A 13,391-nucleotide genomic window follows, 5' to 3' on the forward strand; every position below is an offset into this window, starting at 1 on the left:
TTGACGGACACATGCAAGCATGTTCCAGTAAATCCAATACAAGTATAAACCTGAAAATTAGCATGTGTCCCCTTTAATAGCTGAACCCTCTTTATCTAAGGGGGTTAGATGAATATGTAAAGGAAAGCTGTGCACCCTTTCACTTTTCCATACAACCTCAAATCCACTAGCTCCATACAATGCTACAATCTAGGACATCCCTACTGGGATGGCTGCTATGCTAACTCTTTCCAGCAGCTTGGTAAAGGTTATATTTGATCTGTGAATGTATTTGTGCTGTGCAGACAGAGGTAGGGATGATGTTGACTGTCCTTTGTAACTAGGCAACAGTAATTCCCTCCTGAACAAAACCATTTCACTATAGATGGGCTGTGGAATTTCATTGATCAACCACTTTTCCATGTGCACACCAATCTATTTAATCCTCTGTATCGTGCTGTGTAATAATGTGACTCATTGTCACTTGCATATCTTTTTTTAAAATAATAGCTGCAGCTGCTCTAAGAGACATTTTATGCACCATTAAATGGGAAACTTAATACAGTAATGTGCAACACTTCCAAAACATATCACTTTATTACATTGCTTGAAAAAGAACAAATTCATAGGACAAAATCAGGCAAGACAAATGTATGATCCTAAAGGAAATGCACATTATTGGACATGTCAGGTCTGCACAATTTTAAATGTTAATGTGAACCTTTTTTCATAGTTATGTTTTGAAAGCAAAGCCTCAAAACATAGTTCCACTTCCTAATTGGCTCGTGACTGCAGTGGAGAATCAGTGGTTCAAAATTGCACCTGGTGTGCTGTGGGCTTTACATGTAGCTAAAAGAGTAGAAGCAATGCTTTCAGGGAGCTTATTCAAGGAATGAAAAAGTACACGCATAAGAGAGAAATCAGAGAGAGTTGTGAGTACAAGTTGTCATATTAGTTTTCCGGGTCAACTCATGGGCATGCGTGCCTGTCGTCGGCTGGAAGAAGTCGCTTTGACATCAGTAGCAGCTATCTTTGAACATTAGATAAGCTCTCACTGTAATCACATACAAGTTAGAACGTCTATACATTATTCTACAATTGTGCCTTGTCTCTGTTTCCCTTTGCGTCTCTTAGATCCGTGGTTCAGATGGAGACGTTTAAGGACTCCCAAAGATCACCACGTCGCCCGTACTTCTGAGTAGCCCTGAAACGTGGTCGCTGCAGGATGAGATCTGGAGTGTGTCAAAGAGCTGCGATGTCTCATGGGTTTTTGTAGCCGGCGGACTTCTTTCCACTGACCATGTAGAAAGGTGGAAGTCTGCCTATACAGGTTGATGGATCACAAAGCCCGGGCGGACCTGAAGTTCCCTTTGGACCGGCTGCTCCTGGGACACCAGGACTTCCTGTCTCGCCGCGTTCTCCATTCTTGCCATCCTTGCCGATGCCAGGAGCGCCTGGTGCACCTGATGGGGAAAATACAAATGGTTAAATATAATAATATAAATAATAATATTTAAAGTATATACAAATATATCAGTTAGTTTTCACTGACATTTTTAATTACCAAAAAGAAGACTGACAATGTTGGTACTGTAATTTGATTGGTGCAACATCTGTGTGGGTGGTCACTGAAAATAATTCTTAATATCACTTAAATCCCAATGGCTACACAGATAGCTGAATGTTATTTCCCCATTCTAGAGTCCCATTTCAAATATTCTTTACATGTTATCCACAATGTCTCTGAAGTTACATAGAAAGCAGAGACCCTCCTGTATAATATAAGGATCCTAGAGGTTTATGTTAGGATCACCAGTTGTATTTATTTCAACTGTGTGTCTGAAAAGATCATGTTCTGTCCATTATTTTGGCACAGGGCTCTTCATACTTCAATACCCATGAGCCTGGGCTGCTGTTGATAGCCAGTCAGAGGCACCAACCAGAGAGAATTCAAAACGCTGCTGAAAAATGAATGGGACTTTTACTTCCTGAACCAGGAAAATAGCTCCTCAAACTTTGCAACTCCACTGATTTCAGCACTTTCCTCTCTTTTCTCCGTACGTTAGCTAGTTAGCCGAGCTTGCTAGCTTCCCTTATTGAGTGGAATACAGACTGAAGAGTCCTCCCAAAAAGCAACACACATCTTAAATTACTTTAGGACGTTATTTGATGGTTATGTACCTGCTCAAACGCTATGGTACACACTATGTGGCCTTGTATAAAAAAAAGGCCTTGTATTGGGCTGTGATGTATTCCAATCAATAGTGCACCACAGTTAAAGGTACCCTGTCGAGTTTTTGATCACTAACAGCAAGTAGCGCTATGGAGCTGTTTTTCCGTCCCGGTTGTCTCGTAGTAGCACATTAGGCCTTCCATGCATGCTCATGTGTGCACAGATGATGCAATACACAATCCTGCCGATGGTTTCTCACTATTCCACTGATGATTCCACTGGTGGCTGTTAAATACCAAGAAGCGCAGTAATGCAACAGCAAAGGACAGGAAAAAGACAACTGCTAGCAAGCAGACATCCATGCAGGATGTAAAATATTTCATACAACAGTTTTGCATGTTTTATCCGGTGGGAAATGCATTCAGCAAGTGTTTTAGTGAGTAACCCTCAATATAAACAATGTAAAAGAAAGTCTGGCCTAGCGAAGTTCGCCCTAAAAAGTCAGTCAACCACTGCCATGGAAATGCCCACCCAGTGGCTGGAAGCCTAGATCCTGTTACCACAAATAGCCAAATGTCCAAAAACAGTTTTTCTCTTTTGAAAAATGGACAATCTACACAAAGAGATCATAGCATTATGGTTTATATTTCCTTACACAAAAGGTGAGGAGAATTTCACTCAATGGTGTTTTAAGCCCCCAACGTTGACTTCAAGGCAGCACTGCGACCATCGACTTCAAGGCACCTAACCCTAACTTTAACCCTAACCCTAACCATTGCCTAATCCTAGTGCCGTTCTGGGCTTAAAACACCAAACACAGAGAATTTCAGTTCCAGTTGTTAATAAAGAGGAACATTCTCACCAACAACATGCTATAACCATGACAAGAACGAGCCTCACCTGGTGAACCCGGTTCGCCTGGGCTTCCTTTGATTCCTACACCATCCACTCCCTTGTCTCCCTTGTCTCCCTTCTCCCCAGTATCACCTGCAGAACAGAAAAGCATGTAGAGGACACACAAATAAATGCTAGGATGAAATGGAGAGACATACTGTTTTCACAGTTATGGGGATGTAATCAGGAAACTGAATGCCTCTGACTCTGCCTTGTTTAGTGAGTAATTAATTGGATATTGTTATGCGCGGGTGAAGCCCTTCCATCCGCTGAGCACTCTGCATAACTTCTTTCAGTGTGCTCTGGCAGTGTGAAGACAAAGTCTTACTGCCTTGTTTTCTCTAAAGGCTCCACTTATTTTCTCGCCATTACTTCCACTGTATGGGTTCTGGAGGCTCTCCAGGGAAATAAAGGGGAAGCAAAAAGCTATCACAGCGGCACAGCTTATCTATCACAGTGCTGGGGAATCACATGCAGTATTTACAAAGCACTAAAGGCTTTGCCAGAGGTTGCTAAAGGCAGCAGATTGGGCTATCTTAGCACTGGCTTTGGTGGAGTATTGGGCAATTAAAAAAGGCTCACTGACCTTTCTTGCCCGGTAAGCCCGGAAGCCCAAAGAAGCCTGGATGGCCTTTGGCACCTGCCGGACCTGGAGTCCCTGCTGCTCCTGCCACTCCAGCTGGTCCAGGGGGGCCGGGAGGTCCTGCCGGTCCAGGAGTACCAGGGGAACCAATGGCTGCCGGCCTCTTCAGAAACTCTTTCATAAACTCTGCTAATTGTTCTAAAAGGACAAAGAACAAATCAGCTTAAAACAGGAAGTATCCATGAATAGTTTTACTATGGCTTGAATATAAGTGAAGATATGGATGTGATTAATTAAAGTCAACAACTGCACCTTCAACAACAGCTGAGCACATATCCCGAAGCTTCTCGTCATTCACTTTTGGGCCCTGTGAACGGATGAATAAAAATTAACTCTTCAATGTGATTGCTGGTTGTTGTAATCAAGACCATAGATTTGTACAATTTCAATCACCCCTGCAAACCACATCCTGATGGCTTAAAAGCAAGATATATATATATAAACAAACTGTTATGGGGTCAGAATGCACTGCTTGACAATAACAATACTGCAACTCTACAGCCATGCTGGCAGCTCTGTGAGGCTGAACGGGAATGCTGAAGAAGAGCTAAATGCTAATGTCAGCATACTAACATGCTACAATGACAATGCTAACATGCAAATAATAATAAAAAAATATAATAAACTTTATTTCTATAACACTTTTCTTAACAAGGTTACAAAGTGCTTTTCAGAAAAAACAGCAGATAAAAACCAAGAACAACGATGTTAAAGTTCCAATAATAACATGTTTACATGCTTTAATGTTCAAAAACACATTATTTTCTCAAACTGTCTGTCTGAATATACCAGTAGTCACCCTGAAACCCATAGTTTTAGCATCTGTCTCTTTAAGTTGCTCTCTTGAAAAAGCCCAGTCTGCTCTGATTGGTCAGTGTTTTCATGTCTTCCACATCTTCATTCTCTGCATCATCATTGCAGCTGGGGAATGACTGTAACGATGCTATAGTGACACTTAACATATTAGCATTAGCATATTAAGTCAATTCATTACACATTTTCTCTGTTTTTGGATTCTTAGTTCACCGTGGAGGCATGCCAGACACACTCATTTTTCTTCAAGAATTCAGGGTAACACAGGGTGAGTAATTGATATACAAATGGTCATTTTGAGGGTGAAGTACTCCTTGAAGCTCAAAGTATAGCTGAGGCTGAGGGGAATGTCATTAGCTTTGCAGGTCTCTGGCCATGAACCAGAGCAATGGACAAATAACAATGTTGACCTGATGATGGCGCTGGATGAAAAGTCAGAGGATCACCAAAGTCATTACATCATATGTGGACTCTTGATTAGAGTTCTCAAGTCGTTCCATCTCCACTCATGGCTGAACTGTCTAAGTTTAGCTCTTGAAGGCCACTATGGGTAGGAAATGTGCTGCTGCTGAGGATAGTGTGTTCATTCTGTATATTGGCAATGGAAACACTCACAGGAAGACCTCTGGGGCCTGGTGATCCAGGAATGCCTGGTTCTCCCTCCAGCCCTCGAGCTCCCATTGGACCAGACAAACCGGAGTGGCCCGGCTGGCCTGGTCTGCCCTCGTCTCCTGTAGCTCCTCGTTGGCCTTTCTCTCCACGCTTAAGGTGAGAAAAAAAGAATTACTATCCCCTTCTGACATTAGTGAGACTACAACTATGTCCATTACTTTTTTTAACTGGTAAGTCTCAATTCCTTATTATTGTTATATGTGTGGGGATTTAGTGAAGATAGTTCATCTAGTTTACATTGTTTTGTTCACATACAATGCAAGCCACTAGTAATAGCAGGTGTTACAGTGCAGTGGTGGAATTATCAATTTCTAAGAGAAAAGATCCTTAGGCATCAGAAACAGAATTGTGTTGCAGTAAAGTCTGTAGTGTTAATACCTCTCCTTTGATTCCAGTAACACCAGGAGGGCCCTGAAAACACACAAAGATTAGTAGACATCTTTCAAATCCACTACCAGACATAGTGTTGCATTCTCTATCATAGACTGTAAAAACAATGGACAAAGCTTGCTGGCCTGAAAAGTGAAGCCAATGTGAAAGTGCCTCAAACATGCATTCTATTTAATTTCCAGCAGGGGGCGACTCCACTCGTTGCAAAAAGAAGTCAGTCTCTATAAAAGTCTATGGAAAATGACTGTACTTCTCATTTTATTAGCTCAATAAACATTTTCATAATGAGTTTATGGCCTCAATTGCCACTTTCCAGTCTTCTTAAATACAGCACGATGTTCATTATGTTAAATATAGTCCCATTTATTTTAAAATAGACAATAAAGCAGGGGATGCTTTAGGACGCTGACCTGTCAATCATGACAGAGGCTTAGCAATACTAACCATTGCCCTGTGTACATTAAAATAGCCATGGACTTGTTTTTGGGTGTGGTCTGTGTTTTCGTCTCAAACTTGTACCCTCTCACTGTGTGTTTTCACTTCATCAGAGTTGATTGAAACATTTTGGTTGCCTAAAATTGTTTTGGCGTTATGCCAAGCAGGCTAGCTAGCTACCGCTAGCGTTACTTGGTAAGTTATGGTAATGTATGCCAATTTTCTGTGTTTGCCGTACATGCAGATGAATGGCGGCAGTACCCAGAGGTCTGCGTTTACCAGAAGGAAAATCTCCACTGGATAACTCTCTTCAGAAGGGTTGAAAAGAGACAACCTTCCCCCTTTAGCGTTTAGCGCAGCGCCATTGCAACTATAAACAGCACTGACATGGCCGCGTCATCCTCCCCAGCCCAACTCTCTTGTCAAAAAATCGTCACATCCGACCAAGATGGACACGGCCATATTGCCAAAACTTGAAGCTATTTTTGCAGTCTATGTTCTCAATACACATACTGTACGTTCTAAAAACAAAACATAGCTCCACATACCTGGTCTCCCTTGACCCCAGGATCTCCTGCTATACCTGTGTCCCCCTGTAAACAAAAACAAGGTACCTAGTCTGCCACTGCTGGACCAATGAAATGGCTGCGAGACGTCATTCACAGACAAATTTTAACCAAATACAGGGGTTATAATAGTTCTTACCAAACTTCCTTTTGGTCCCATTGGTCCCATTGGTCCCTAGACAACACATGGGAAATTGAATTGTATTTACTTCACCACACCTACGGACTCTTATCATTATGGATGTGGAGACACATAACATTGGTAAAATGAGATTTGTCTAACCTGATCACCTTTGTGTCCAGTATGACCCTTCAGTCCTGTGGCACCGGTGCTACCTTTATCTCCTTTGTCACCCTGGAAATACAAGATGAATGAGCTAAACATGGTGCTAACTTACGCTGTGTTTGCACTGTTGATTCACTGATCAGCGCTATGATCTCCGTATGCGCACAAATATTGATTTAAAAATGAATGTATTGATTTAAAAATGATGAAAACTTTGTCAATGCCAACGGTCTGTTATACTTAGCAACCGTTTTGTTACTGTACACAGAAATAGCAGACCGCCGAATGCTGTGATAGACCAATCAGAATCAAGTATTGATAAGTATGTCTCACCTGGATGCCTGGAGGACCTGCAGGCCCAACTGGCCCTTGTTTTCCTGTTTCACCCTGGTAATTGATTATAGATACAGTTTACACTTCAACTTAGTAATATAACTAAACTACTAAACACGCCAAAAAAAACATTAAACACCAAAATCAATACATCTGACAACACACAAGTAAATATAAACTCACGGTTGATCCTTTACTTCCTGGTTTCCCATCTTCTCCATCTTTTCCAGGCTCCCCCTGTATGAAAACAGATGTTGGGTTTGATAATAGGACTTGCAGCACATTCATCAAACTAACACATGAATATGACGAGAGTGTGATAGGAGGGTTGATGAGAGAATCTCACAGTCTTTCCAGGAAGTCCGACTGGCCCGACAGGTCCCTCAGCACCAGCGTCACCCTAAATCCAAAACAGGAATCGTGTTAGTCTCTGCATTTCTATCCGCTCAGTCTGCTTGGTCGGTTCAAGGTTTGATTTTCTTTATTTGTCATGTGCACAATTACAGAAGTAATCGTTGGCAATGAAAATCGTAGTCCAAATTCCAACAATGCTCACTAAATAACTATAAAAAATAAACACACAAGCAAAAGCAAAACCTGAATCTAAGACCATTGAAAAAAAATAGTGCAAGTTAAGATAAAGGGCTAAAAACTAAGCAAATACAATATGAATAAAGTAATATAATTATATAATACATGTATGTAGACATTATTAGTATTGCAAATGAATAAGACTGAATGTAAAAAGGAAGGTAGTGCAGCATACTTAGTGAGTTCTGTTAAGGTCTAATGGTGCAACGATAACATTTTGAAGGCACTAGGTGGACATGCCTCATTAAATAGGAGATGATTCCAATTACCTTTGCACCAGAGGGTCCAACTACTCCCTGCTTCCCTGGCAGCCCCTAGGAACGACACATCATACGAAAAGAAATTAAGAATTTATACTGTATTTAGTGGAGGCTCTGTAAAAAAAAAAAAAATATTTCTAAGGTGGCTTTGCAAATTATTTACTAGGAAAAGTCCCCATTGTGCACTTTGTGTAATTTCTGAACATCTCTCGCCAGGAAATAAAAGAGGAGACTGCACAGCTTCTTCTTCAGAAGATAAGGGTCTAAAACATACTTTTTGTACTGTGCCATTTTGTAGACTCAGTTAAACAAATTCTGAGTGAGAAACCATATCTGTGTCCTTTCACCTAACACACTCAGAGGCAAAGGTACTGTAGATGTGCTGTTGGCATTAGATTTGTCTTCGTGCTGGTTGTTTGACTTAAATGTTTTATTGATCTGCCCTGCTCTGTTGCTTCAGAGAGGACCTTCTCCTCCATTAGTTTTCCTTGCTTTGACTTAAAAAAAAAAAACTATTCAAACGTAGCAAAATGTAGCAGACAGTTTTTTTCATATATAGAAACACTTAGAGAAACATAGAAAGTTGGACTTACTGGAATACCCACAATCCCCCTGACACCACTAGCTCCAGCAGTACCAGGCTCTCCCTGTTGAGTACAAGTGTAGTCATACAAATACATTAATGAATAGGGTTAGATTAGTAGTTATGAGTCCATACACGTTTACTGCCGATATAATGGGGCACACCTGATTTGATCTTTGGAAACGTACGCTTTTTACTTTGCATTTTGCTGTTCATTATTTTTGTAAATTAACATGACATTGTATATTTTGCCAAAATAAATGATAAATCTCTCTGACAATTGAAAATTTCAATTTAGTACATACACACGTTGCTGATACAAGTGCATAAAGCGAGTTTCAGTGTACCGTGATGGTCTGAGCGTTAAAAATTAACGTTCGACTCAATATGTGGATATTTGTGGTCACAATATTTAAAGACATTTAATACTGTAACAAAAAAATATTTGCTGTTGAAATTGAGAAGTCACCTTGGCTCCATCAACTCCAGGAAGTCCATCCAAGCCGTCCTTACCAGGCTCTCCCTGTAGTGTCACACCACACAGTTAGAACCCGGCCACACTCTTAACCACAGTGGGCTAAAGAATGAATGAGTTCACCCAATCCCATTAGCGTACTTACAACGTCTCCCTTTTCCCCTGCAGGACCCTGTTCTCCTTGAGGTCCCACAGCTCCCTAATCAAAGTCACACAAAATATTTTATATATTTCAGGTAATATTTTTTGCAACATAATCCAGAAGGTGAAGTGTAGAACTCACCTCATCACCCTTGGCACCCTCCAAACCCTGACGTCCACGGATTCCCTCCACACCCTGAGAGAAGAGATCAGAGGCACAGCAGAGAGTAAGAGTTTTCAATTACATCCTGCCCTAGTGCTGTTAGAGTGAATGACAACGAGTAGAGGACATAGAGCCGGTCAAACTAAGACTGCTTGCTCTCCACATTTAAGAGTAAGCTTAGAACTCTCCTCTTTGATAAGGCTTATAGCTAGTGCTGGCCCAGGTTTGCCTTGGACCAGCCCTTAGTTATGCTGCTATAGGTTTTGACTGCTGGGGGACTTCCTATGACACACTGAGCTCCTCATTCTTCCTCTCTCTCTCTTTCTCTCTCTCCATCTGTGTGCATTCATGTCCCAATAATGCATGTTACTAACTAAGTGGTCTATTTCAACGACGACTCATATAAGGAATTGCTCTGGTGCGGCCGGAGGTTCCGCTGGATGTCCCTCATTTTCGGCTGATAATCCGTCACCTTCCACTTCCTTTGTGTTGGCATTCTAAACTCCGGTGGATTTATGAGAACTGTGGTTAACTGCTCCTCAGATCTCTGCATGGTAAAACAATGTTTGAACTTGCACATTCCACCAAAACAAGTTCCTTCCCGAGACTATTTTGCAGAGACAATGAGGCTCCGTCCGGCGCTTAGCGCCACCCAAGACGATTGTGATTTGTTTAAAGAAATGCCAACAAACCAGAGCAGGTTTTTCTCCCATCTCGGAATGCTGTGTGGACTAGCCAGACCCTCTTCCGCAGCGCTGTGGAGGAAGGTCTGGCAATGCGAGACAACTAACTAAGCCCTTTCCCCAGAGTCCTTGTGCTTTCTCGCCTCGCAGATTTCCTTGGATTGTGGTGGCACCTGGATCGTGGTTGCAGCTGCTGAACTAAACTAAACTACTCAGTTAGGGTTAGGAATAGATTGTGTGTGGGGTTAAAAGTTTACGTGACACAAGGGACAAGAACCCCAGTCTCCTGCCCAGTGGACTGCTACGCCCTGTTACGCCCCGGACTGGTACTACCATTATTATTCATAGTTCTATTATCTTTGCTGTTACTATAATTGCCACTGTTCATCATGTAATTCAATTTTACCCACTGCTATCATTATTGTCGCACCCAATACTTGCTCTTTGGGGCAATTGTGTGGTCTAGACCTACTCTAGCTAACTTCTGTTATGATTTGACACTATAAATAAAATTGATGTGAATTGCTTACAGGAGCTCCAGGCGGGCCGGTAGGTCCTGGGACGCCATTGAAACCCGGAGGACCCTGTGTACAGAGAAGAGTCAGTTTTTATCTGCAAACGTAATGCTGCAAATGTTTAAGCTTAGTACATTTTTATTTTATTTTTATAAGCAGCCCTTAGTAGAAAAAATGTGATGGTTTGTTTGAACATACTCTGTCTCCCTTTTCCCCCGTGCTTCCAGGGAATCCAATGGGCCCTCTTTGCCCCTAAAATGACAAAACAGCATATTTACATATACATATATATATATATATATATATATATATATATATATATATATATATATATATATATATATATATATATATATCTCACTTTCTTTCATAGAGTCACGTACAGTTGTATAGTAGCACACTGTAATTGAGCATTAAGTTCCCTTACATCATCTCCCATGCGACCTGGTGGCCCCTGAGGACCTTCCTCTCCAGCATCTCCCTGTGGAAAATAAGATTAATTAAATTGTAACACCAGAGATAATCATATTAAGCTGTTTATTGGCTGCAATCGCATCATGTTTGTGCACGTTATTTTGGTATCAAACTCTTCCCATACCTATGAGCTGTTACTGGAAATGGGAATTCACACAGTAGCTTGTTAATGCAAAGGGACCTTGTTTTTTTCAAGTGTCAAAAGTAAAGGAGGGATATTAAGCAGGAACCTCATTTGCTGACTAAATATCTTTCTGTTTTTACTCTCTCACATACCTTTGCTCCAGGTTCCCCATCTTTTCCGGGCTCACCAGGCAAACCTGTGTGTCCCTAAAGGCAACAATCAATTGTATCAACAATGTTATACAACTTTATCAACACATTTATCAGGGTTTACCCTTTTACTGATTACCAACGGCAACAGCAACGCTGTGATTGCTTTTAACTTGCAAGTGTGTGTTTGTTTGTGTGTGTGTCATTATGGCAAAATTAGGTCTTTCGGCTGATTTTGTCCAGTGACACTGGCGGTATTGCAACAATAAATCCCTCTGCGACCCAGAAAGGATTTTCCCCACAGGCCACCATTGTAAAAGAGACAAGGCTGGACTGAGGTAAAAAATCAGCCCTGGACTTTTGAGACCCAGACCAGCCCACCAAAATCGGCCGGACATCAATCTTGCACTCCCCTTCAACACATTGGTAGAATGGTAGATTTGCTTGACTCACCAGCCCCCAAAAAATAATTTTAACATTCACTAGCCATTTGGATGGTGGACGCTAAGTTAATTTTGAACCCTGCATACCAGCCCCTAATACTCTCACTAAGCTGAGTGGTAAGTAAGGGAGTATGATAATGTACTCACTGATTCAAAAAGGCTGCCTGGCTCCTGATGACAAAATGGCTAAAGATTGAGGGTGGAGCCTCGCTGTCATCAAGATGTCTTGTATAGTATGTTTACAAATCTGTAAGTTAAACTAAAGCTGCATTTTGTACACAGTATGCAGCTTATGCTAATGGAATGTGGATGAATCAGAAAGTTATAGTACTATGTTTGCAAGTGCCTTAGCTTGCGCCACTGAGCTACTCTCATAGGAATGAACAGGGCACCGCCATTCTTATAATGCATCCATTAAAGACACCTACTGTAGCGGGAACTACCACAGACTCTGTTTTCAGGTACTTTGCCAGGTCTTATTTACGTTCTAAAAGGCCACCATAAGTCGTTTGTTCAAGCAGCAATTACGATGCTTATTTATGCTTATAGAGGTGGAGCCTTCTAGTGGCCATGGTCATTATTTTGGGAGTAATGCAGTATCATAACCAGAAGTGAACTAACTTCACAAATGTAATGATTAAATCGAAACCATGATCCTTTTTTAAATTTAAGTAGTTTTTTTCTTAACGTAAACTGAGATTGTTTTACAACGTTAATGATGTGTTTAAAACCACCACATTATGTTCTTAATTAGATATGAGGATGGAAAATGCTCCTGTGGGTCATATTTCCTGTCACCACTTGGTCCGTTAATTTATGAAAAAGGTCCTGTGGGTCATATTAGAGGGTAGGAATAAATTACCTATAAGGTTGTATGACTTGGAGGACTTGATGGACCGTAATCATGGGACACTTCTATTTAACGTAACGGTCGCGGTTTCAAACACGTAGTAAACGTTGTAGAACGGAACTAGTTAAGTTTAGGCAACACAAATACGTGAGGTTAGTAAAACATCAGGGATTGTCTTTAAAAAACAGTTACATGTACAATATGAGGACAGGCTGAGGTATGTGGTCATGAACTCAACTATTGGACAAAGTGAGATGTTGACTTGATGATGATGATGATGATGATGTTTGTGTTATGAAGAGTTAAGGGATCACCAAAGTTATTACAAATCATCTTCTGGGAACCATGAATGTCTACACACAATTTAATGTAAATCCATCCATTAGAAGTTGAGATATTTCAGTCTGTAAAAATCAATTTTTTTATTTAAATATTTTGTCAAAATTTGAATAATGCAATAGAATACAGCGCTAATGGGATATTCAGGAATACTTTGTTGTGTTGGACAATGAACAGCAACTATTTTACCTTATTAACTAAGCTAATAAAATCTGATCCTTGGGAATCCTACAGAGGGAACAGTTCCCAACATGGTCTCAAAACTAAAACTAAACTCAAAGCTAAAATAATAAACCAAATCTAAGGTGTCTCTAAATCTAAAGTGACATTGCCATTCCTCACCTTCATCCCTGGTAGCCCAGCCAGTCCCTGTGGGCCTGCAGGGCAGGCAGCAGGACACTAGGAATGAAAGAAAAA

At 41.0% G+C, this 13,391-nt stretch overlaps 1 protein-coding gene across 1 annotated transcript in view; it reads right to left on the reverse strand.

The window, feature by feature from the left end:
- Positions 1-557: 557 nt before the first annotated feature.
- The window catches only part of LOC120571509 (collagen alpha-3(IX) chain), an 80,281-nt gene continuing 67,447 nt past the window's right edge, over positions 558-13,391 (reverse strand). The window contains exons 22-43 of the mRNA XM_039820488.1: positions 13,317-13,373; positions 11,346-11,399; positions 11,023-11,076; positions 10,794-10,847; positions 10,611-10,664; positions 9,377-9,430; positions 9,239-9,292; positions 9,088-9,141; positions 8,629-8,682; positions 8,045-8,089; positions 7,531-7,584; positions 7,368-7,421; positions 7,185-7,238; positions 6,849-6,920; positions 6,705-6,740; positions 6,548-6,592; positions 5,553-5,585; positions 5,118-5,264; positions 3,942-3,996; positions 3,633-3,827; positions 3,053-3,139; positions 558-1,442 (exon numbers count right to left, since the gene is read on the reverse strand). Of these exons, the coding sequence (XP_039676422.1) occupies positions 1,240-1,442; positions 3,053-3,139; positions 3,633-3,827; positions 3,942-3,996; positions 5,118-5,264; positions 5,553-5,585; positions 6,548-6,592; positions 6,705-6,740; positions 6,849-6,920; positions 7,185-7,238; positions 7,368-7,421; positions 7,531-7,584; positions 8,045-8,089; positions 8,629-8,682; positions 9,088-9,141; positions 9,239-9,292; positions 9,377-9,430; positions 10,611-10,664; positions 10,794-10,847; positions 11,023-11,076; positions 11,346-11,399; positions 13,317-13,373 (1,569 nt within the window). The 3' untranslated portion in view covers positions 558-1,239. The remainder of the gene's footprint in view (positions 1,443-3,052; positions 3,140-3,632; positions 3,828-3,941; positions 3,997-5,117; positions 5,265-5,552; positions 5,586-6,547; positions 6,593-6,704; positions 6,741-6,848; positions 6,921-7,184; positions 7,239-7,367; positions 7,422-7,530; positions 7,585-8,044; positions 8,090-8,628; positions 8,683-9,087; positions 9,142-9,238; positions 9,293-9,376; positions 9,431-10,610; positions 10,665-10,793; positions 10,848-11,022; positions 11,077-11,345; positions 11,400-13,316; positions 13,374-13,391) is intronic.

This window comes from Perca fluviatilis, chromosome 13 (assembly GCF_010015445.1).
Source record: "Perca fluviatilis chromosome 13, GENO_Pfluv_1.0, whole genome shotgun sequence".
NCBI lineage: Eukaryota > Metazoa > Chordata > Actinopteri > Perciformes > Percidae > Perca > Perca fluviatilis.